General features: G+C 36.6%; 1 protein-coding gene across 1 annotated transcript in view; it reads left to right on the top strand.

Annotated features, from left to right (window-relative positions):
* Positions 1 to 23,519, top strand: part of unc5db (unc-5 netrin receptor Db) — an 816,925-nt gene that overhangs the window by 503,675 nt on the left and 289,731 nt on the right. The window contains exons 5-6 of the mRNA XM_030144147.1: positions 21,041 to 21,221; positions 22,004 to 22,171. Of these exons, the coding sequence (XP_030000007.1) occupies positions 21,041 to 21,221; positions 22,004 to 22,171 (349 nt within the window). The remainder of the gene's footprint in view (positions 1 to 21,040; positions 21,222 to 22,003; positions 22,172 to 23,519) is intronic.

Below are 23,519 nucleotides of genomic sequence, written 5' to 3'. Positions count from 1 at the left end.
TTGTTCTGGTCAGCTGTTAATCGTTTGCTCTCAGATGCGAATTTCTCTCTACATTTTTGTATCAGTACCAACATTGTTGAATTGTCTATGAGGCAGCACTGAGCAGTTTTTTTTTGTTTGTTTGTTTGTTTTTTGTTTAATTTTTTATTAATCATTTTTATTTTTACTTACAAAATCACAACAACTAGAAACTGCAAGTCACCAGAACATGAAAAAACAATAGGCAAAAAAAAAAAAAAAGACAATAGCCACAAAGAAAAAATAAAAAAAACTGATTGATGACACGAACCAAGACAATTGACAAAAATCGAAAAGCAAAAAACGTATATATATATATATATATATATATATATATATATATATATATATATATATATATATATATATATATATATATATATATGTATATATGTTGGTTGAACGGGACAGAGCAGCACAGCCAACAACCTGGAGGGGGCGGGGTCATGTGCATTTAAAGGGCCAGTGCTCAAATCGACCTTTCTGGTGTCGTTACTCAAAAATAGGATTGAAGATGGACCTGTGGAGTTGAATTAATGAAGAATTCAGACCCAAACATAGCATTTACAGTTTATGCAGACCACAGGGAAATGTTTGAAAATGTATAATTCCATTTAAAAAAAAAAAAAAAAAAAAGCAAAATATCATTCCTTTAATGTCTATTTTACGGTCATACTGGCAAAAATTTGTGACTGCTAGAATTTAGGAAAACTTATTAATTTATTTCAATGCCTCGATTCCCATCATGATGCGTCATTTCTCACTGGGGGCTACAAAGTTAGCAATAATTGGCTGTTAATTTTGATATAATTTGTTGGGTTGTAACAGGCGGAACTGAGTAGAATAACATTAGGCCCAGATCAAGCAGTGACACAGGGACACATTTCCTGTTCAATAGTCTCTGTGTTTAAACTAAATAACTTATGTCCATGTTTCATACATGTATGACTAGGTCTGAGTAAGTACTTTCACATGACACATGTTACAATTTACAGAAATAAAAGTTTGGAGAAAAATACTTAAATTGCTGCTGCATGACACGGGGACTCAAAATGACCATAATTTTTTTTTTTCACTTTACACGGACGTATAAAACATGCTGTTCTCATGAGAAACTGACCCTAAATGAAACGTAAGGCTTATGCTCTGATGTTAAACTACAATAGTGATCAATATTGGATAAAAATGTTTAAATGCTAAATTTTTATGAACACAAATATGTTGTGACACGGTGACAGCAGTTTGTTCCTTTGTTCAGTATCAGAATAAAAAACTTGGGAACTAAAACACTACAACTATTCTAATAAACTTTTATTTATCATACATATTACAACTGAAGTGATATATACAGATAATATCAGAGCATATTTGACTATTAACTGGATTGTATATAACCTTATAACCTTTCTATATTCTTGTACTGTTGAATGATTAGTTCCAACAGATTCACAGACTGAAAATATCACTGATACAAGCAAGAAAAATATGATTATTAAAGTTAATAGTACATTTATATATGTGTCAAAAATATAACTTTACATAATTAGTTATATGTTTTTTTCTTCAAGTGATACTGGAATGTAAACAGTTCCATATAATAGTGTTCTAAATGAGCCTATTTGAGAAACGACAGATGAAACTTATATTTTTGACACTGATGTTCACTTTTGTTTGATCTGGCCCGTTACTTTCTTTGCAGCTTGGACATATTTAACCCTATAACGCCAAACGTATCATATTTGATACATGAGTTTTGAAGCCCTCTACATGATCAGTGTGATTTTTTTTTTTTCTTGAAAACCCTGATGTATACAATTAGATACATGCAATACACAGATAATCCACCAGGGGGGAGGAATTCGGTCACCAGAGGCCTTTCCAGTGACACTACAAGACTGTCATTAATGAGGAAGGAGGCAGAACTCTGACCATTTTGAAAAGGAATTACCGGTTTATTAGACATGTTTGTGCTATATTATGTTTTTGTTTGTTCAAAAATAATATTTGAGCATTGAGACCTGGTGTATCAAATATGATACAAAATTGAAACACATACATGGAATTAAATATTTGAAAAAAAAAAAAAAATGGGGGGGGTTGTTCAGAAGGACCAATAAAGGCTCCAGTTTCAGAGAACTAGAATTTTCTGTCCATGATTTAATGGTTCAGGGTTTACAGGGTTAAGGCAGGTTCTGGCAACATAACTTAAGACCTGCCATATCAGATTTAATACCTTTTAAAGACTTTTAAGGTATTAAAAAGGCAGATTTGTAAATTCTAGATTTTTAAAACTTTTTATGACTCCGTGGGAACCCTGTTTATAGCTAGAGCCTATACTGATGTCCATCTCACTATGTTGTGTTACAGACATAAAATACTTTACAGGCATAAAAGCAGGTTAATATCTGGTAGGATAATTTATAAATGGGTATTATCATATTAGTGTATATAGGAAAAAGGATGTGTGATGCTGTTACACAATTCTTCTTCTTCTTCTTCTTCTTCTTCTTCTTCTTCTTCTTCTTCTTCTTATTATTATTATTATTATTATTATTATTATTATTATTATTGTTGTTGTTGTTGTATTGATATTCATATAAAGTAATAATTGCTATATAGTAGTCATAAGGAATAGAGATTGGGGGTAGGAGTATGTGAGTTTTTACTTCTTCCTATTCCTTTTCGAGCATGTATAATTTCATTTCATTTATTTTATTTATCTGCCTCTTCCTCTTCTTCTTCTTCTTCTTCTTCTTCTTCTTCTTCTTATTATTATTATTATTATTATTATTATTATTATTATTATTATTATTATTATTATTATCGTCATCATCATTACTATTATTATCATCATTATTATTATTATTATCATTATTATCATTATCATTATTATTATTATTGTATTGATATTCATATGAAGTAATATTTGCTATGTAGTAATCATAAGGAATAGAGATTGGGGGTAGGAGTATGTAAGTTTTTACTTCTTCCTATTCCTTTTCGAGCATGTATAATTTCATTTCATTAATTTTATTTATCTTCTTCTTCTTTTATTATTATTATTATTATTATTATTATTATTATTATCCTTTTGTTTGCTTATAAACCTTTTATGTACCAGTACTTACATTTTGTTGGTTGATTTTTGTTTTGATTTCACTGCCTACATGTTCGAAATAAAGATTTCAATCGATCAATCAATAAATCAATCAGGTTGTCGCTGTGTCTGTACATGTCTACTCATTAAACACATGCAACTTGAGGATTTTTGCTGTTTCTATAGTTTTCATCATGGACCAATCCCTGGTATTAATGCGGAGAAATACCAGAAAGACAGGAAACTGTGATATAAAACAAAGGAAAATTACACCCGAGTGCAAAACTTTACGGCATAGTTGCATCAGCATGTCATTAGTACAAAATCATTTGTGAATATGTATTTAAAACAGAGACGACTACGGGCAGCTGTGAGTGTGATTCATTCTTTAACAATTCAGTTGAAGGTGTTTCCTGGGAATTCAAATGCAGAATGTGAGAGTTTCAGTATTTGGTTTTCCATGTGAGGGTAAATTCCAACATGTGAACGCTAAGTGTTGTGCAACAAAAATACCTTCATCCATCGTATCTAAAGCGCAGAGATTTAATTTCCCTATGGTTAATAGAACGTAGGAGCAGTTTTCAGTTTGTAATTTCGTTTCAGTGCTTCGGATCCAAAACCAATCCCCCACTTTGACTTCACAGATATCAGGGGGTGTGAATGCAGAGCAGATCTTTTAACTCGGGGAGAAAGCAGTTCATGAGAAGCCCGTATAATGAGTTTCTTTTGAGTGGTTACTCTGAGAGAAAGTGTGAAATGAACAGGCAAACTGGAAGCCAATTTCAACTTCCCTGAATGAAAGCCTTTAATCCAAGATGAATCCCCTTGATCTACAGTAGCTCAGGTAGACAGCCCAGGCTACGGCACAAAGGGGAATCAACTAAATGCTTCTGCACTGTGATACAAGCTGTTCTCTGTTGAGCTTCACAAAGACATTGTGATGCTACTCCAAAACAAGTTAGCATTTAACTCCATCCCGCCTCCCGCCTCACGCTTGTTTTTAACTTGCTGATTCGGCTGCATAGAGCCTCTGTTATTTTCTCATAGGTCAGGGAACGTGTCCTGGAGAGCAGATGATGAGCTTCATTATTAAGCCGAGCAATTACAACCCCCCCACCCCGCCTCCCCAGCCCAGGCCGAAGCCAGGAGCTCCCTGGATTTATTTCGTTAAGATAAGACAGATCGGGGTGGAATAGTAATGCAGTGCCACATAGCTCGGAGGGGAGGAAAGGTGGCATTTGGGAAGCAACAGGGGAGGCGGATGGATGACGTAGACCCACTTTGTGTTCTCCCTGTATCTTTTCTGATTAACCTCCAGAGCGGGGGAGCACAGCTGAGCCGCAGATAGCTCTGACTTTACCTGCTGCTGTCAGGCTAGTCGTTTTGTATGAACACACAGAGCCATGCTGAGTTCAAAATATCTGTGTGTATATGTATGTATGTGTGTGTGTGTGTGTGTGTGTGTGCGGCCAAATACCATGCCTATCTTAACATGTCCTGCTGATTGGATGCAGGGAGAATCCCCCAGGTGGATTAGCTCCATGCTCTGCGGTGTCGCTTCTGATGTGCCGCTCAGCGGGCCTCGCCGGCGGCCCCCCTGGGGGAATGTCTGACGGAGACATTTAATCCATGTAATTGTGTTGATGAGATAGTTGGCAATTAAAAAGTTCTGCCTCCAACACCGACTGCACCACAGTCGGCAGATAATGGCCCAAAGGGGAGGAGATGATCCTAAATTGTGACACCTGGGCGTGATTTAGCATTTAGCTTTTGTTTCTACACTGTCTATACCAGGGGTCTGCTACCCTCTTTAGCCTCTCTCCATTGGTTCCCTGTGGCTTTCTCTGCCATAATATGACAAAACAGATATGAATATAACAAGGGCTGCACGATATTGGAAAAAAACTGACGTGATTTTTTTTTAACCCTGTAATATATACAGAGTGTATTTAAAAAAAAACTATATCTTTTGAAAAATTTCCCCCAGTTCTGCATTTGATGATTTTTGGAATTTTCTTTTATGGATGTTGGTAGGTAGGGGATTGGTGGATATTTGTCCAAATTTACAGATCCGGGTTTTCATGCATGAGTGAGCAGGGGCAAATTGTGCAACCCAAGTTAAAACTGGTTTGTGCGAAGTAGCGGTGGGATTTAAATCCAGTCAAAGGTCATGGGAAGGGGGACAATGGGTATCCATCTTGTTTCCCACAAAATTGCCAGGTTACAGCATTAACATTTTGGCCGCCATGTCAATTTCATTTCTTCACCCATGGCAGCTGTTCCTGCCTTTCGAAGTTAATTCAACTTGTTTAGGCCTGAAAATGTCACTGAGGACAGGCCAAGTTAGGGTTAGGGTTAAAGGGTTAGGGTTAAGATGGATGCCCATTGTCCCCTCCCATGACCTTTGATTGGATTTAAATTCCACCGCTACATTGCGCAAAACAGTTTTAACTTAGATTGCATAATTTGCCCCTGCTCACTCATGCATGAAAACCTGGGTCTGTAAATTTGGACAAATATCCACCAATACCCTACCTACCGACGTCCATAAAAGAAAATTCCAAAAATGATCAAATGCGGAACTGGGGGTAATTTTTCAAAATGTATAAGGTTTTTTTTTGATACACCAAGTATTGCGATATGAAAAAATACTCAGGAGGATATAACAGCTGTGTCGTGCCGACGTAAATGGTCAAACTAATTAGTTGCATTTCCTCTCGTTGTGGCAACAGGTGTAAGACACTGTCGACACAGAACACGTGTTTTAGTATCATCCTTCTTGTAGCCGAAATAATTCCAGATAACTGATGTTGCTTTTGCTTTTGGCACCAAGTCTTCATTTACAGTGATTTTCTCATGTTCATTGCTCATTTTTAGCTTACCGGCCAACAGGCTGTAAGCTATTGTCATGCAGCGTCCGTCGTCATCTGTCATCCGTTACAAAAATTTCAATCGTGTTCTCCGAAACTACAATTCCAGACTTCAAACTTGGTATACAGCTTCTTTATGATGATGTCAAAAGTTAGTGAAATTATTATGATCCAGATCTGATTCTGGATTTGGTGCAAGTTTGAAAAATTTTCCCATTATAACAGATAGGAAGTGGATTGATCCAATAAATCAGTAAGTATCAATGATATCAAGTTGGAATTTGAATTGATTGGAATATGACCAAAACATGGGCTATTTCTGTAATATAATAAATACACAGAACTGGGTGATAATAAATGGCATCTGCATACATTTCCCAAAGCTTTTAATTTGGCCGGTAAGCTACAGGGCCATTGGTCCTATTTTTCAATGTTGTTACCAGCGACTCACTCCAAACTGATTAAGAACGATTGTGATTGGTGGATCGCTGTGGGCAATGTGTGTCAGGTACCCTTAAAATTAGATGAGAGCACATGGAGTTCATTTGCCTCCTACATTGCAGGACCTGCGATGTGACTACTGCGCACACGTACATTGCGATGACGAAGCTCAAACGATGTATTGTGCAGCTGTAAATATAACCCTGAGCCGTTTGTTTCTGGTGGGAATCATTTCAGCGGAACACAAAACAGCGGATTAGCCGACAGCAGAAGCTTCATTCATATAAAACCAAGCTCTGATTGGAAAACAGCAAAGTTCAACAAAATTCATAATCATCGTTTTTAATGCAACAGTTTATTTTTGCCTTTCTTTGTCTCGTTCAGTGAGTTTTAGCAGAAGAGAAATTTTACTTTTACCGCTGGATCTGCTTTGTGTTAGCTTAGCTTTACAAAGTTTGTCTCATCGGTCTGTTATTTTATGAAATTATTCATGGCATACACGTGTCTGAGACGGTCAGACTGGTTTAGAGATTTGCTCATTTCAGAGTTTGGTTGTCTTCTGGTGTCCAACAATTGGCTTTGTTGAGCATTTAGCTGATACCATTGCCATGGCAACACAGTTGGAACTGGGGGCAACTGGACATCAAAGGTACCAATTACTTTTGAACATTTTGCAGTAATTATTGCCAGAATAAAGCCATTCTGTGAGTGTTCATCTGTAAGGTTGTGCAGCCTATATGCAAAATAAAGACATTTTTGACGCTATCATACAAAAATGTGTTCCATGCTACGATGGGGATGCACTAATTAGTTTGTTTCTAGGAAAGATTAGACATACACTCTCAAAAATAGAGGTACCAGCTTGTACTTACAAAAGGGTACAAATGCTTGTCGCTGGGGGTGTTCTTTTTTGAGAGACATTTCTGTACCCTTTCGAAATGGTCCATTTTTGTACCTTAAGTACTTTACATAGAAAGAAAAGTCTTGTATATTTGATAATGCCATGATGTTTAAAGTTTGAACCGGTGGCCTAATTGAGGAAAAAAAAAAAAAATACGGCATAGGCAAGCTACAACATCAAGACATGGAGGTGTGAATGAAAACTTGATAAAACAGAGATTATGGCAATAATCAGAGGTTCTAGTAAGATAAATAAATTATTAGGCTATTATCATTGAGCTAATTGGGCTGTTAAATTAAAACAAATTATTATTAAATATAATATAGATGATGAATGAATGGGATGAATTTGCAAAAATTACACTTCAGATATTAACAATCAAGGATGTTGAACTTGTTTTAGTTCAGGTTCCACATACAGGACAATGTGATCTCAACTAAAATAATAGCATAATAACCTATAAATAATGACTCCAAATTTTCTTAGTTTATTGTGAAAAACATAATTTTACATTACACCTATAAATAATGACAACTCCATATTTTTCTCTTTGTTTTAGCATAAAAACTTACATTAAATTATGAAAATATTAACTTTTACAAACTATCCTTTGACAAAAAAATCTGAAAAACCTGAACCTTACCTTTGTAAGTAAAATTTTAATCTTATACTTCCTGTTATTAAATATTTTGTTGCCTTTGTAGATCCAATCCATATTATGCATGTATAAATGGTAAGTTGAGGTGTAATATTGTTAAAATTGCACTTATTTTTCTCAAGAAATCTCAGTTTTTTCAGTTTATTCACATCATTTTTGTTTGGATAGTTTGTAAATGTACATATTTTCATAATTTAATTTTGATTGCACTAAAACAGAGACAAAATTTTGGAGTTGTCATTATTTACAAGTTATTCTGCTGTTGTTTTACTGGTCCGGCCCACTTGAGATTAATTTGGGCTGAATGTGGCCCCTGAGCTAAAATGAGTTTGACACTCCTGCGCTAAGCCTAATGTTTGAACTATAATTAGACCTACTGTTCAGTTCTCCTAGCCTATAGCCTATTCTAATGGTCTACACACATTAACTTTGGACCCTTTTTCATAGTCTAAAGGTGCAATTCTGGCCTCCTAAAGACCAATATTGTACTTTTGAGAGAATATTCTTAAAAAATATACTTATAGGTACTGTTATGGAAATGTTCAACTGATAACCCACACACAAAGAGGAGGAGAGAAAGTTAGAGTTAAAATAAACAAATGCATTTATTGAGAAGTCAATCACAGAGAAACTCTGTAAGTGAAGTCTGATTAAACAAGAGAAAACTAAAGATTATATAGAACCAAATCCAACCCCCTCAAACTATGATGTCATTCCTTACGTACATCGTACCACCCCATACTACTCCTTCTCTGCTCCGTGAAGACGTCATGATGACCTCTTCACTCTAACCTTGCTTGGATCCTATCTGGAGTGCAGGCGCCATCCTCTATCTACACATTCAGACATTTAGGTGTTTGGGTTTTAACTCAAGGCAAGAACTCCGTTCCTGGGTTGGGGGTGTTACAGAGTGGTAAACATCACACATAATGAATAATGACTCAGCATTAAAAGAAGATGTACTAACAGTGTAAAATATAAAGAGTATAAAACATAAAAAGTAAATTTTTCCACCACAGTACATAAATGTTCTGATCTCTTACCTCTATTTTTGAGAGAGTACTAGTGGGTTTCTTCTATTATTACACAATTAATATCCACACAAATCCACTATTTTTACAATCTAAAACTTTAAAACTCATTGACCTTGTGGAATTCAAAACTATTCAAATAATGTATAAAGCAAAGAATAACTTACTGCCTGGGCAATATTCAAGAAATGTTTAGTGAAAAAGAGGGAGTCTATGATTTACGGGGAAAATTTAATTTAAAGATTCATAAAGTGCGCACTACGTTAAAAAAAAGTTTCTGTATCACCATCTGCGGAGTAAAATTATGGAACAAATTGAGTGTGGAGATAAAACAAATATCAAACATAATTCAGTTTAAAAAATATATATATAAAAAATGATTCTTAAGAGGTACAGTATTTAATAATGACATGCAAAATGCACTTGACACATTTTTATTTTCAGGAAAATGTAATGTGCTAAATTAATCTTTAAACTGTGTGGTTAAAGTTCTGATTCCATTACCTGTAGCTCCTGTGACTAATTTCTTCTAAATTGCTTTGAAATTATATTAATTTGGATTGTTATTACATAATAAACCATGTTATTACATTAAAGAAATAAATAAATAAAAATGTGTCAAGTGCATTTTGTAATAACTCTCAAATTGTAATAACTTACTACATAATGTGAAAAAATTGACTATATAATGCGTTGACGTAGTTTATTACAAAATGCGTCAGTTTATTACATAATGCGGCTTTATTACAAGATGACGTGACATTCTTATTACATTTTGAACTTTTATTACATAATGGGAATTTATTACATAATGTGGCTCAACATGAAGTCTAAATGCAATGCGTTTGTCCGCTGTAATATGTTCAATGTGAATATGTTCCTCCAGTCTCTTCATACCATTGGTACTTTACTTTATTAAAAACAACTATTTTTATTTTAATACAAATAGTACATTGACACCCTTGCAAGTGCTTTATTTTTCATCCTCTATTATTGTGTTTGGAGCTTTTGCACACACACGACACAGAGTTCAAATAAGGAAAACTATTATTGAATCATGTTTTGTCTTCAGTTCATATAGACAGAAAAAAATCAATTAGAATCATGAATCACTGGCACTTGCAGACAGTCTCTGGGGAGCACCTGACAGAGATACTTTAAAGCTTCACTAGGCAGAAATCAGGAAAAGAAATATGCATCCTCCTCCTGCAGGTCTTTCCTGTAGATAAAGACACACGATGATCTGCCAATTTCATACCGAAATGGAAAAATGAAGAAATATTATAGATAGTGGAGCTCCTATGTCCATGTGGGAGCCACCAAGTTTCTGCAGTACAAGTATCTGTGACTGCAATTCATCATTACAGCTGCCAATAATCTATTTTTATCTCCCTGTGACCTGAGATTGGCCAGTAAAGATAGATTTTCTAAAGGCTGTGATCAGAGTCAAGAGGAGGCACATAAATCTTGTGTCCTGTCAAACCACCTGAATTACAATATGGCGGAAGGTGATTCAAGAATTTTGCTTGATGATGCCAAAGTAAACACTGACTATTGAAGCTGAAATTAAAGCAGTTGCATTGATGAGACACTCAGCTTTTAACCCATAAAGACCCAAATATTCACCCCTGACTAAAATTATCTACTGATATAACCTGTTTAATACCTGTTGATCCACTAATCCTATCAATACATGTAAATAAACGGTGTAAAATACAGTTTGTCATCTGGAAACACTGAAACGTGGAAACACTGTCATCTTCTAGGGGTTCCCAAAGTGGGGTACTTGGAAGAAGCCCAGGGGGTACTTGAAATTTTTTGAGAAAAATACATTAAATAAGTCATCATGTACTGAATACAAAATAAACTAGAAGCACTCGGAGAGCGCAGACCTCCGCCAAGGCTGATCAGTGCCCCCCCCCCCCGTGGCCCCCCCCACGCCAAGAAGGTTATGTTTTTGCCAGGGTTTGTTTGTTTGTTTGTTTGTCTGTCTGTTTGTCTCTCCATTAGTGTGCAACATAACTCAAAAAGTTATGGACAGATTTTGATGAAATTTTCAGGGTTTGTTGGAAATTGGCCCCCCCGTGGGCCCCCCCACCCCTGATCACCACCAAAATTTAATCATTTCTTCCTTATCCCATTTCCAACAAACCCTGAAAATTTCATCAAAATCTGTCCATAACTTTTTGAGTTATGTTGCACACTAACGGACAGACAAACAGACAAACAAACAAACCCTGGCAAAAACATAACCTCCTTGGCGGAGGTAATAATGAGAATTAATGCTGAAACATAAAACACAATAAATACATTCATTTAATAGTTTTATTGTCAATCATCTTGTTTGAGCTTTGGTAACATCTGAAGAACATTTCTGTTTTATATTATTCAAAATGAGTTTATTTGAGTAGATTATTTATTTTTTGTTGATGAAAGGTTCATTTATTGATTAATGACCACTTTATTTATTTTTCTTATCAATATTTCATTGAGCACACTTTTCAGTTTATATTTTGCACACAAAATTTACTTTAACATTTTTGTTTTACATATATATATATATATATATATATATATATATATATATATATATATATATATATAACAGTTAAATATATGTTGTTTGTTTACAAAGTTTTAAAAATATAAACTGACATCTTTGGCACAGGAACAATTTTGCCTCATTTTTTTCAATCAAAAATGCTGAAGTGAGAGTTAGGGGTACTTGGCTAAAAAAGTATATTTCATTGGGTTCTCCATTGTAGAAAGTTTGAGAACCACTGCTCTACAACATTTATTCACCATTAAAACCCATGGAGCTGGATCAATGACAGTGGATGGACACACTTGGTTTACGTTCAGTTAATGATATCTTTGCTTAAAAAGTCACTTTTTTTCTTCAGTTTTCTCTGTTTGTGTTATAACAACCCTCAACTTTAACCCATAAAGACCCAAACATCCACCACTGACCAAAATCATACTGATGTAACCTGTTGAATACCTGCTGATCCACTAATCCTATCAATACATGTAAAGAATTGGTGTAAAATACAGTTTGTCATCTGGAAACACTGTCATCTTCTACAACAGGGGTTCCCAAAGTGGGGTACATATACCCCCAGGGGTACTTGGAAGAAGCCCAGGGGATACTTGAAATTTTTTGGGAAAAATACATGAAATAAGTCATCATGAATGAATACAAAATAAATAATGATTACACTGGGTTACAAAAAAATGTTATTTGCAAGTTGTCTAGGTTTTTTCAGCTGAATTAGGACCATTTTGCACCGCTAAATCCAAAAATGACATCTGTTTTTCTCAATCAGGTCAGGTTTTTTTGTTAGTTTGATTTTGAAAAAATTTGATCTTCTCACAAAATTGATTACATTTTTGTGACTTTATCAGTTGATTTTTTATATAGTTCTCACCCAAAATAGGTTTTAAGAGAAAAAAAAATCATTTTCTAACAGGATTCCTGTTAGGTACAATGGTGTATTCACCACAGATGTAGCAGAATACGTCAGGCTTATTTTTGCAAGATCTTCTAGTCGAAGCCATTTCATTCACCTGTAATATTAAAAAAAACATTAATCATAAATTGGCAAAAGTAAAATCTTCAGAACTTGTTTATTGGAAGAAATATGAAAGAATTTTGTATCATATGATGTGAAAATGCCCATAAATGTAAGCAAAAATGTTAAAAAGCCAATATGTAGCATAGTTCAGAAAGTTGACCTGATTGAGCAAAATTAATGTGATTTTTGGATTCAGCACACCAAAATTATCCTAAATCAGCTCAAAAAACTTAAACAATAAATTTGTTGTTGACCAGTGTTATTAATGCTGAAATATAAAACACAATAAATACACTCATTTAATAGTTTTATTGTCAATCATCTTGTTTGAGCTTTGGTAATATTTTAAGAACATTTCTGTTTTATATTTTTCAAAATGAGTTTATTTGAGTAGATAAGTAATTATTTTTTGTTGATGAAAGGTTCATTTATTAATTAATGACCAATTTATTTATTTTTCTTATCAATATTTCATTGAGCACACTTTTCAGTTTATATTTTGCACACAATATTTACTTTAAAATTTTTGTTATTTTTTTATATATTACAGTTAAATATATGCTGTTTGTTTACAACGTTTCGAAAATATAAACTGACATCTTTGGCACAGGAACAAATTTTGCCTCATTTTTTTCAATCAAAAATGCTGAAGTGAGAGTTGGGGGTACTTGGCTACAAAAGTATATTTCATTGTAAGAAGTTTGAGAACCACTGCTCTACAACATTTATTCACCATTAAAACCAATGGAGTTGGATCAATGACAGTGGATGGACACACTTGGTTTATGTTCAGTTAATGATATCTTTGCTTAAAAAGTCACTTTTTTTCTTCAGTTTTCTCTGTTTGTGTTATAACAACCCTCAACTTTAACCCATAAAGACCCAAACATCCACCACTGACCAAAATCATACTGATATAACCTGTTTCATACCTGTTGATCCACTAATCCTATCAATACATGTAAAGAATTGGTGTAAAATGCAGTTTCTCATCTGGAAACACTGAAATGTGGAAACACTGTCATCTTCTACAACAGGGCTTCCCAAAGTGGGGTACACATACCCCCAGGGGTACTTGGAAGAAGCCCAAGGGGTACTTGAAATGTTTTTGGAAAAATACATTAAATAAGTCATCGTGTACTGAATACAAAATAAATAATAAGAATTAATGCTGAAATATAAAACACAATAAATACATTCATTTAATAGTTTTATTGTCAATCATCTTGTTTGAGCTTTGGTAACATCTGAAGAACATTTGTTTTATATTATTCAAAATGAGTTTATTTGAGTAGATAAGTATTTATTTTTTGTTGAAAGGTTCATTTATTAATTAATGACCAATTTATTTATTTTCCTTTCAATGTTTCATTGAACACACTTTTCAGTTTATATTTTGCACACAATATTTACTTTAAAATTTTTGTTATTTTTTTTTATATATTACAGTTAAATATATGTTGTTTGTTTACAAAGTTTTTAAAAATGTAAACTGACATCTTTGGCACAGGAACAAATTTTGCCTCATTTTTTTCAATCAAAAATGCTGAAGTGAAAGTTGGGGGTACTTGGCTAAAAAAGTATATTTCATTGGGTTCTTCATTGTAAAAAGTTTGAGAACCACTGTTCTACACCATTGATTCACCAGTGAGACCCATGGAGTTGGATCAGTGACAGTGGATGGACACACTTGGTTTACGTTCAGTTAATGATATCTTTGCTTAAAAAGTCACTTTTTTCTTCAGTTTTCTCTGTTTGTGATAATAACCCTCAACTTTAACCCATGAAGTTTATAACATAATGCGACTTTATTACAAGATGACGTGACGTTCTTATTACATTTTGAACTTTTATTACATAATGGGAATTTATTACATAATGCGGCTCAACAGGGTTAAATAAAGGAAAATACCTGATTTTCACTTAAGAAATGCTAAATATGTGAAGGTCTGAGTACGAAAACTGAACCCACATGCAAGACCCAGAGACAGACGTAAAAGTTCACAGTGTTTATTTAAGACGCAGTTAAACGACAATTCTCTGATTGTGATATTGAACAGAATCTTGAGAACACAGAGACCCGGGTTTCTTCTCAGGGTTAGTAAACCGGACTGGAGACGAAAACCCACAGTCCAGACCGGTAAAACACGTCGGGAGTCCGACTAGGGGAAAGCAGAGGGAAGTCAGTAGCAGAACCAGGTCATACACGGGCAGGCAGACGGAAAGGCAAAAGGACATAGGGAACAGGCTAGCTCACGTACCGTTAAACAGGCAAATTGGTCGAACACACGAAGAATCGTTGGAGGCTGAGGCACAGACAAGGGTTAGGCAGAAAGCAGGAGTCAGGAAAGGCAAACTGGGTCAAAAACAGGCAGACAGACAGGATCCAAAAAACGCTGGTAAGTATCTCATGAGGAAAATACAAACTGGCAACAGACAGGAGGAAACACAGGGCTTAAATACACAACAGGGAGGGAAGACAATGAGACACAGGTGGAACAAATCAGGGCGGGGACAGGTAATCACACAGGTGACACAGATTAGGGACAGGAAGCAAAGACACCAGACATGACACAGGAGGAGAACTTAAAATAAAACAGGAAATGACAGACAAAACACACAAGACAGACAAAACTAGACTAACATCTAGTGGCAGACGTGACAACATAAAGAAGATAATAAAATAATAAATGGTGATAAATTACTTAAGAAAAGTTAAATACAGAGAAAAATCATTTGGCAACTCCCACAGAAGTAGCACTGGGTGTTTATGGGTTAAAAAAGTTCAGCTTCTCCGAACGGTTTCCCCAGAGGCAACTGACAATAACCCCGAAGAGAAAAGACCATGCTAAATTGTGACTTATAAGCATGACTCAGCTACAATATTTTTCTTTGGAAACCATTCCCACTGTGTCACCTTGACATAAAATGACCATTAGACCCGGGATCGGGACGACGATCCGCAGAAGCGAGAGAAATGCGTCAGCTGGCAAGGTCTTGATCAGCATTCTCATCATAAGTCTTGATGATGGCTTCGGTGTCACCCGTTACATCGCTCTTTTGTCCTCTAATTGTCCCTCAGCCGCCACATTTCTCAGCATCTAATCATCAGCGAACGTCGTCTGAATGAGGTGTTGCGTGAGTGTGTGTATTGGCGCTTAAGGAGATGAGGGGAAGCGGCCGCTGTGCAGGGGCTGGAGGAGGTGACCTTCAGGGGCAGCGTGGTTAATGAAATCACAGGGAGGAAGCCCTGATGCGGGGCCCCACCTGGAAACCCCTCCGTCAAGGCTGACACTGATGACCGCATCCTAATTGAAACAAATGTGCCAATTAGGCAATTCATTGCTCACATCCTCTGCCACACACTTCCCTGGCTAATTTGTATTTGTCCCTTCATCTTTTTTTCCTCCCCTCTCTCTCTCTCTCTCTCTCTCTCTCTCTCTCTCTCTCTCTCTCTCTTTCTTTCTGTCGCTCTTTCTTTGAGTACATCTCTCCCTCTCTTCCCTTCCCTTCTGCTCGTTGAATCTTTTCATCATTACCCAAGGGCTGTGAGCGGCAGGCAGACAGTTAATGTGCAGCACGGCTCTAAACACTGCGAGGGCCACACATTAATTGCCTCTTTCATGCTGCAAATTTCCCAGGATAAAATTGAAATAAATACGTAAAGGGTCACAGTGTCGGATGGGGCGGTTAGGTGGAAGAAAGGACGGGGGTTGTGTGTCTGTGTGTGTGTGTGTGTGTGTGTGTGGGGGGGGGGGGTACTAGTGGTGTCATCTATTCAGTGACAGATTACTTTAATCATTAGAAATTAGACTCCGTCCCCCCCCCCCCCCCCCCCCCCCATTTCCTCCGCCTTTCTATTTTCTTATCTGCCAACGATTCTAAGCGCTTTACCTCTGACGAAACCTCACGCTAAAGGCTATCTTTTAATTGTAGAGAAGAATCTGGGAGTCTTTGAAGATCAGCTTCCAAGTTTTCTTCCAGGCAAATATGTGTGTGTATGTGTTGGGGGGGGGGGGGTAGAGACTTCAGTAGCAGTAATCATAGTGTACTTCGCTTCTCCGAAAAAAGAAAAATTCCCACTGATGCTAACAGCGGTACAGTTGACTCAGAAAAAAAAATAAAAAATAGTGAGTGTGAGAAATGATTGCTGTGTTATGATGTTCATTATCATTTTTATTCGTGTCAATATATACCTGCAATCCATCATCCCTCAGGTCTGTGTCATTTCTATTTACCCAGTGTTTGCATGCCCACAGGCACTTCCTATTTGCATCCAGCCTGAGCGTTGTTTATTATAAAGGGTGCCTGCGTTCTTCCTATAAATCCATCAGCCCGGCCCATTCTGCTACACTATGTAATTTGCAAACGCAGCGATGCAGCTCTCTTACCAGAGTAGATGCAGTAAAGCGTCACTAAGTTTGTAATTCATAATTAGTTTTCCTCTCTGTTGCTGGTAATTGGTTATGGTGCTGCTTTTGACTTCCTAATAGCTTCAGCGCTGGTGGCTACGCTGCTTAGCTGTGGTTATACATTATACAAGGTACGAAGGGGTCAACTCACCGCAGTGGAGTCGCCGCTGTACGCTTTCCCGTGATAATACAAAATGTGGCAGAGTTCCCAATATGATATTTGCTGAGCTTCGAGGGGCCACCATGCTTGAAATAAAACTTTGCACGACAGATCAGGGAGTATTTAACGGTCACAGCCTGAGGTAGAATTTAAAAAAACTACCATCATAACCTCCTTTCGCTGTAGCTTTTGTCTTTTGGGCCTAAATGCAGATAGGGATAACGGAGCGCACTGTCAGAGCCGGCTATCCCATAAACTATTCAAAGCGCTTTGTATTCCAACACAAAAAGTGACAGAAGGAATGAAAAAAACAGAGCCCGAGAGATAAGTTCGGAAAATTACTCGGTGATGCGGGTGTGCTTTTCACATTCAAATTTTGGGAAGATTAAAAAATTATCAGAGCAGCCTTCCTAAAAGCTTTGCATATCACATGTCTGAAATGAAATTCTGCGGGAAAAAAAAAAAAATCATTTCGTTGGTCAAAAGCTCATATTTGAATTTTTATGAGCAAATAAAACCAGTCAGAAAAGTTCTTTTTATTGCACGAGATACCATCCTCGGTGTGCAGGAAGCAATAGAAAGTGGTGACTTTCAGTATCTGTGTAGTTTGTGAATATCTCTGTCAGAACTTGTTATGGGATAAAACTCTCCGGTATAATGACTTCAGTTCACAGTGGTTGCATTGTGAGTGGTTGGATCCCAGGGTTTTGGATGATGCATCCTGGGTAAATGGGTGAGATTTCTGGGACATTTAAAGGAAATAGATAAATAATACTGGTCAACAACAAATTTATTACGTTTTTTGAGCTGATTTAGGATAATTTTGGTGTGCTGAATCCAAAAATCACATTAATTTTGCTCAATCAGGTCAACTTTCTGAACTATGCCACATATTGGCTTTTTAACATTTTTGCTTACATTTATGGGCATTTTCACATCATATGATACAAAATTCTTTCATATTTCTTGCAATAAACAAGTTCTGAAGATTTTACTTTTGCCAATTTATGATTAATGTTTTTTTTTTAATATTACAGGTGAATGAAATGGCTTCGACTAGAAGATCTTGCAAAAATAAGACTGACGTATTCTGCTACATCTGCAGTGAATACACCATTGTACCTAACAGGAATCCTGTTAGAAAATGATTTTTTTCTCTTAAAACCTATTTTGGGTGAGAACTATATAAAAAAAATCAACTGATAAAGTCACAAAAATTGAATCAATTTTGTGAGAAGATCAAATTTTTCAAAATCAAATTAGCAAAAAAACCTGACCTGATTGAGAAAAACAGATGTCATTTTTGGATTTAGCGGTGCAAAATGGTCCTAATTCAGTTGAAAAAACCTAGACAACTTGCAAAAAACATTTTTTTGTAACCCAGTGTAATCAGTGCTGTTTTGGATGATGTTTATTTGTGCTGTGGCTGACGTTTTCTCTATCCTCACCACTAGATGCCACTAATGCCCCATTTCCACTGTGTGGTATTGGCTCGACTCGACTCGACTCAGCTCGGCCTTTTTGCATTTCCATTACGAAAAAAGACCTGGAATCTGGTACTTGGTACTACTTTTTTGGTATCATCTCCGCTGAGGTTCCGAGATACTAAAATGTGACTTGTAAACACTGCAGACCACTGATTGGTCAGACAGTCGTCTCTGTGACCCGCCGTTTTACAAAAAACAGATGCGGAAGTGGACAGTAAATATAGCGGTACATTAATCCACATGATAACAGCCCAAAACTACACCATGGTCGGTCAAGGAGATTCAGTCTTTGGTGGCCGACGTAAAAATTCAGACAAGACAACACGCAACGAGCGAGTTTATCAGCAACTCTCTGAACAGACGACGCGTAAATAATGCGCCACATCGCTATGACGACCAGGTACTGTAAAGTTAGTAGTATCTTGTAATGGAAATGGTCTCCAGGAACACCGAGTTGAGCCGAGTCGAGCCGAGCTGGTCCCACGTAGTGGAAACGCAGCATAAATCCCACCCACTGGTCTGAGGTTGAAACTTTTATACAGGGTTATTCAAAAAGAATGAACTGATTTCAATACGCAATATTTTAATAAGGAAAAGCAATAGAAAACTCCAGCCAAGTCACCAGTATTCTACTCACAATCAACTTTTATTTCCTGTCTTATGAGTCTTGATGTGTCCACCACCTACAGCACGGTCAACATCAATGCGACAAGAGAATTCCTTCCAGACGTGTATCAGCATATTACGATCCACTGTTGTGTTGATCGCTGTTGTTATTGATGTTTAAGGTCATCGAGGTTAGTGGGTAGCAGTGGAACATAAACTTAGAAAACTCCTCTTTCAAATGGTCACTAATGATTCCATGACGATGTTTGAGAACTGAAGCAATGCATCATGAAATCGGTTCTTTCTTTTTGAATAACCCTGTAGGTCATTAACTCTTTAAATCCGGATGTGTCATGGCTGACACACTCTGGGCATATGCAGTTTGGATGGCTGTAACTGTTTCACTGTTTGACCAATTGGAAAAATTCCATCGGTTTCTGAAACCTGAGAAGTTACGGTTTATAGATTTTATTGGGTCATTACGCTAATTTCACTCATGTCTGTACAAGAAGCTGGAGAAGCAGTTTTAGCAGGATTATAACATGTAAATTGTAAATGATTGCTAGATTTTGAAAGTTGAAAAATGACTCACTCACAACATATTTTCTAATCTTTTTATAGTCAAAATAAGAAAAAAAAAAAAGTCCAGATGGACCATTTTAGGCTTAGTGTTTAAAGGGTTGTTGAGTTGTTATGTAATAAACTCCCATTATGTAATAAAAGTTCAAAATGGAATAAGAATGTCACATCGTCTTGTAATAAAGCTGCATTATGTAATAAACTGACACATTTTGTAACAAACTATGTCAACACATTATATAGTACATTTTTTCACATTATGTAGTAAGTTATTACAATTTGGTCCTTCTGAACAACCCCATTTTTTTTTTTTTTTCAAATATCAGTTTCCATGTATGAGTTTCAATTTTGTATCATATTTGATACATCAGGTCTCAACGCTCAAATACTATTATTTTTGAACAAACAACAACATAATACACTAGTCAACATGTGCTAGGGATCAGGACTATAACTTTGCTATATTCGGGGGTGTAATTCTGGAAACTTGAAAATTTACTTTCCCAGTGGAGTACAGCCTGCGGATGCGGATGGTGGCCACACACATTATTGACATCACACCGTATGTGTTTCAGAACATTCTGAGTGGTTTCAGTGAAAACAAAATTGGAAGAGTGATTGTTGTGAACTCTAATTCCTAGGGTTGTATCACCCTTTTGCCAGAAAGTGCAATAAAAATGTATGTTTTTTTTACCTTTTGGTCCATTTTTCTTTACATGACTAGCCAAAGTACACACATAATATATGAAGTCACCCAAAATATTATACAACATCAATTATTGTGCAAATATAAAACTGATCCCTAGCAAATGTTGACTAGTATATAACACAAACATGTCTAACAAACTGGTAGTTTCTTGTCAAAATTGGCAAAGTTCTTCCTCCTTCCTCATTAATTTAATCTTGTAGTGTCACTGGAAAGGCCTCTGGTGAATGAATTCCTCCCCCCTGGTGGATTATCTGTGTATTGCATGTATCTAATTGTATACATCAGGTTTTTAGAGAAAAAAAATATCACACTGATCATATAGAGGGCTTCAAAACTCATGTATCAAATATGATACGTTTGGCGTTATAGGGTTAAATGTCACAATGCCTATGTATAATCACTGTCAAATTCTTTGTCTTCATGTTTTGTGTAATTTTATATAGTATTTTAGCCCCAAAAAACATCCTTTGTGACATGTCTTGCATTTCTCGTGCAGGTGGAATGGCTGAAAAATGAAGAGCTGGTGAGTTCCTTGACCGACGACAACATCGATACCCGAGCCGACCACAACCTCATCATCAACGAAGCACGGCTGTCCGATTCGGGCAACTACACCTGCCTGGCCAGCAACATCGTAGCGAAGAGACGCAGCGCCACAGCCACTGTGATAGTCTTCGGTAGGCTGCCTTCCTCGCTCCCGTTGCAGCCTTTTACCTCAGATTACAACATCCTGACATAATGTTTACATGGTGCTTCAGATGACTTTATTTGATTCCCTGTACTGCTACGTAAGTGGCTGAGAAACCTCATCTCCACATTTCCACTGAGGAACGATGTTTCCTCTTCATTCGGATGAAATCATTCAAAGACTCAATTTACTGCCTCTCCTTTAGAATCAATGTGGGCTTTATGAAAGGAAATAAGCCACTGTCTTAATCTCATTTAAAAGGAGTGTTGCTTATTAAGTATTTATTCGCCAGAGGCCTTTCAGCGATACGAGCTCTCCAGCTTTGCTAAACATTTAGCTTCTGCACACGTTAGAGAGATCAGAAAGTAAACTGCCTCAGTCAGAGCGCTAAGTGGTCGACTCCAACCTGTCGACCAGTATGAGTCAGTGTCGCCTTTAGAAATGGCAATTCTGGTTTAATGCTGTTTTCTTTGCTTTCGCTTAGTCCCGTACTTTTATCTTAATCCAAGGAACATTGAAGAGCAAGGAACATTGAACCAGCAATTAGGAAAAAAGGGAGCTGTATATCCAGCACAATAAACGTGCTCAGTCTGTGCCGGCCCCTGTTATGCATTGTTGCCCTGCAGTGCCTCGGAACCTGCATAATCATTAATAACCCTCGCTCCTCGCTTCGAGTATTTAACAGAGTTTTGGAAAAAGTAATACATGTGGCTGTGCACTCTGTCTACCTCTTTTCTCGCTCTCTAACTCTCTAAACCGAACTCTTCGCAGTGAACGGCGGCTGGTCCCTGTGGACTGAATGGTCGCCGTGCAATGTGCCGTGTGGGCGTGGTGTCCAGAAGCGATCTCGAACCTGTACTAACCCGGCGCCTCTCAACGGCGGGGCGTTCTGCGAGGGCATGTCTGTACAAAAGATCACCTGCAATGCCCTCTGCCCAAGTAAGTTCCACTTTAACTCGTACTTTCCGCATAGAAACATGGCATCTAACTTGACTGTAACGGAAGTTTTTCTCAAGTGCAAGTCATTACTTTTGGAACTTGTGGGAGGATGATGAAGGTGACGTGTGTGACAGGCTGCCACGTAGAAACTGGTCACATGTCATTTAAGAAGAAAAGTACTCAGAGAGAGCAGACCTTCATCAAGAGGGATCTGCCCCCCCCCTTCATTTTGTTCATTATTTTCTTCATTTTGTTCATTATTTTGTTCATTTTTCTTCATTTTGTTCATTATTTTCTTCATTTGTGTTCATGTCATTTTTGTATTTTCTTCATTTTTGTGCATTTTGTTCAGTATTTCCATCATTTGTGTTGATTTAATTTCTGTATTTTCTTCATTTTTGTGCATTTTGTTCATTTTTACCTCCATTTGTGTTCATTTAATTTTTGTATTTTCGTCATTTTTCTGCATTTTGTTCATTATTTCCTTCATTTGTATTCATTTAATTTTTATATTTTCTTCATTTTTCTGCATTTTGTTCATTATTTCCTTCATTTGTGTTCATTTAATTTTTGTATTTTTGTCATTTTTGTGCATTTTGTTCATTTTTTCTTTCATTTGTGTTCATTTAATTGTTGTATTTTTGTCATTTTTGTGCATTTTGTTCATTTTTTCCTTCATTTGTGTTCCTTTAATTTTTGTATTTTCATCATTTTTGTGCATTTTGTTCATTATTTCCTTCATTTGTGTTCATTCTGATGATGTGAATCCACTCCTCCTTCTGATTGGACCAACCCCCCCCCCCCCCCGATCATCACCAAAATGTAATCATTCCTTCCTCATGCCAGTATCAACATTTCCTGAAAATTTCCTGAAAATCCATCCATAACTTTTTGAGTTATCTTGCTAACAACCAAAAACACGCACGCACACAAAGCAAAGCGATCAGAATACCTCCTGGTGGAGGTAATTATGATCTAAATTGAGCTTTGATCAGATTATTTGCACTCCTTTTTGTCGTAATTTTTTCTTTTTCCCTTTTGTTGGCGGCTGACAAACTGTATTGCCATGTATTGTTAAAGGCACTTAAAGGTGGGGTAGGCATTTTTTACTATATTGCTTCAAATCCCCTTCACACCCAGATTGCAACCAATTAACTAGAAAAGCACTCGGAGAGCGCAGACCTCCGCCAAGGCTGATCAGTGGGCCCCCCCCGTGCCAAGGAGGTTATGTTTTTGCCAGGGTTTGTTTGTTTGTCTGTCTGTTTGTCTGTCCGTTAGTGTGCAACATAACTCAAAAAGTTATGGACAGATTTTGATGAAATTTTCAGGGTTTGTTGGAAATGGGCCC

The sequence above is a fragment of the Sphaeramia orbicularis genome, chromosome 9 (assembly GCF_902148855.1).
Source record: "Sphaeramia orbicularis chromosome 9, fSphaOr1.1, whole genome shotgun sequence".
Classification (NCBI taxonomy): Eukaryota; Metazoa; Chordata; class Actinopteri; order Kurtiformes; family Apogonidae; genus Sphaeramia; species Sphaeramia orbicularis.
Note: the sequence above shows the minus strand (reverse complement) of the source record. Positions and strands in the feature narration are given on the sequence as shown.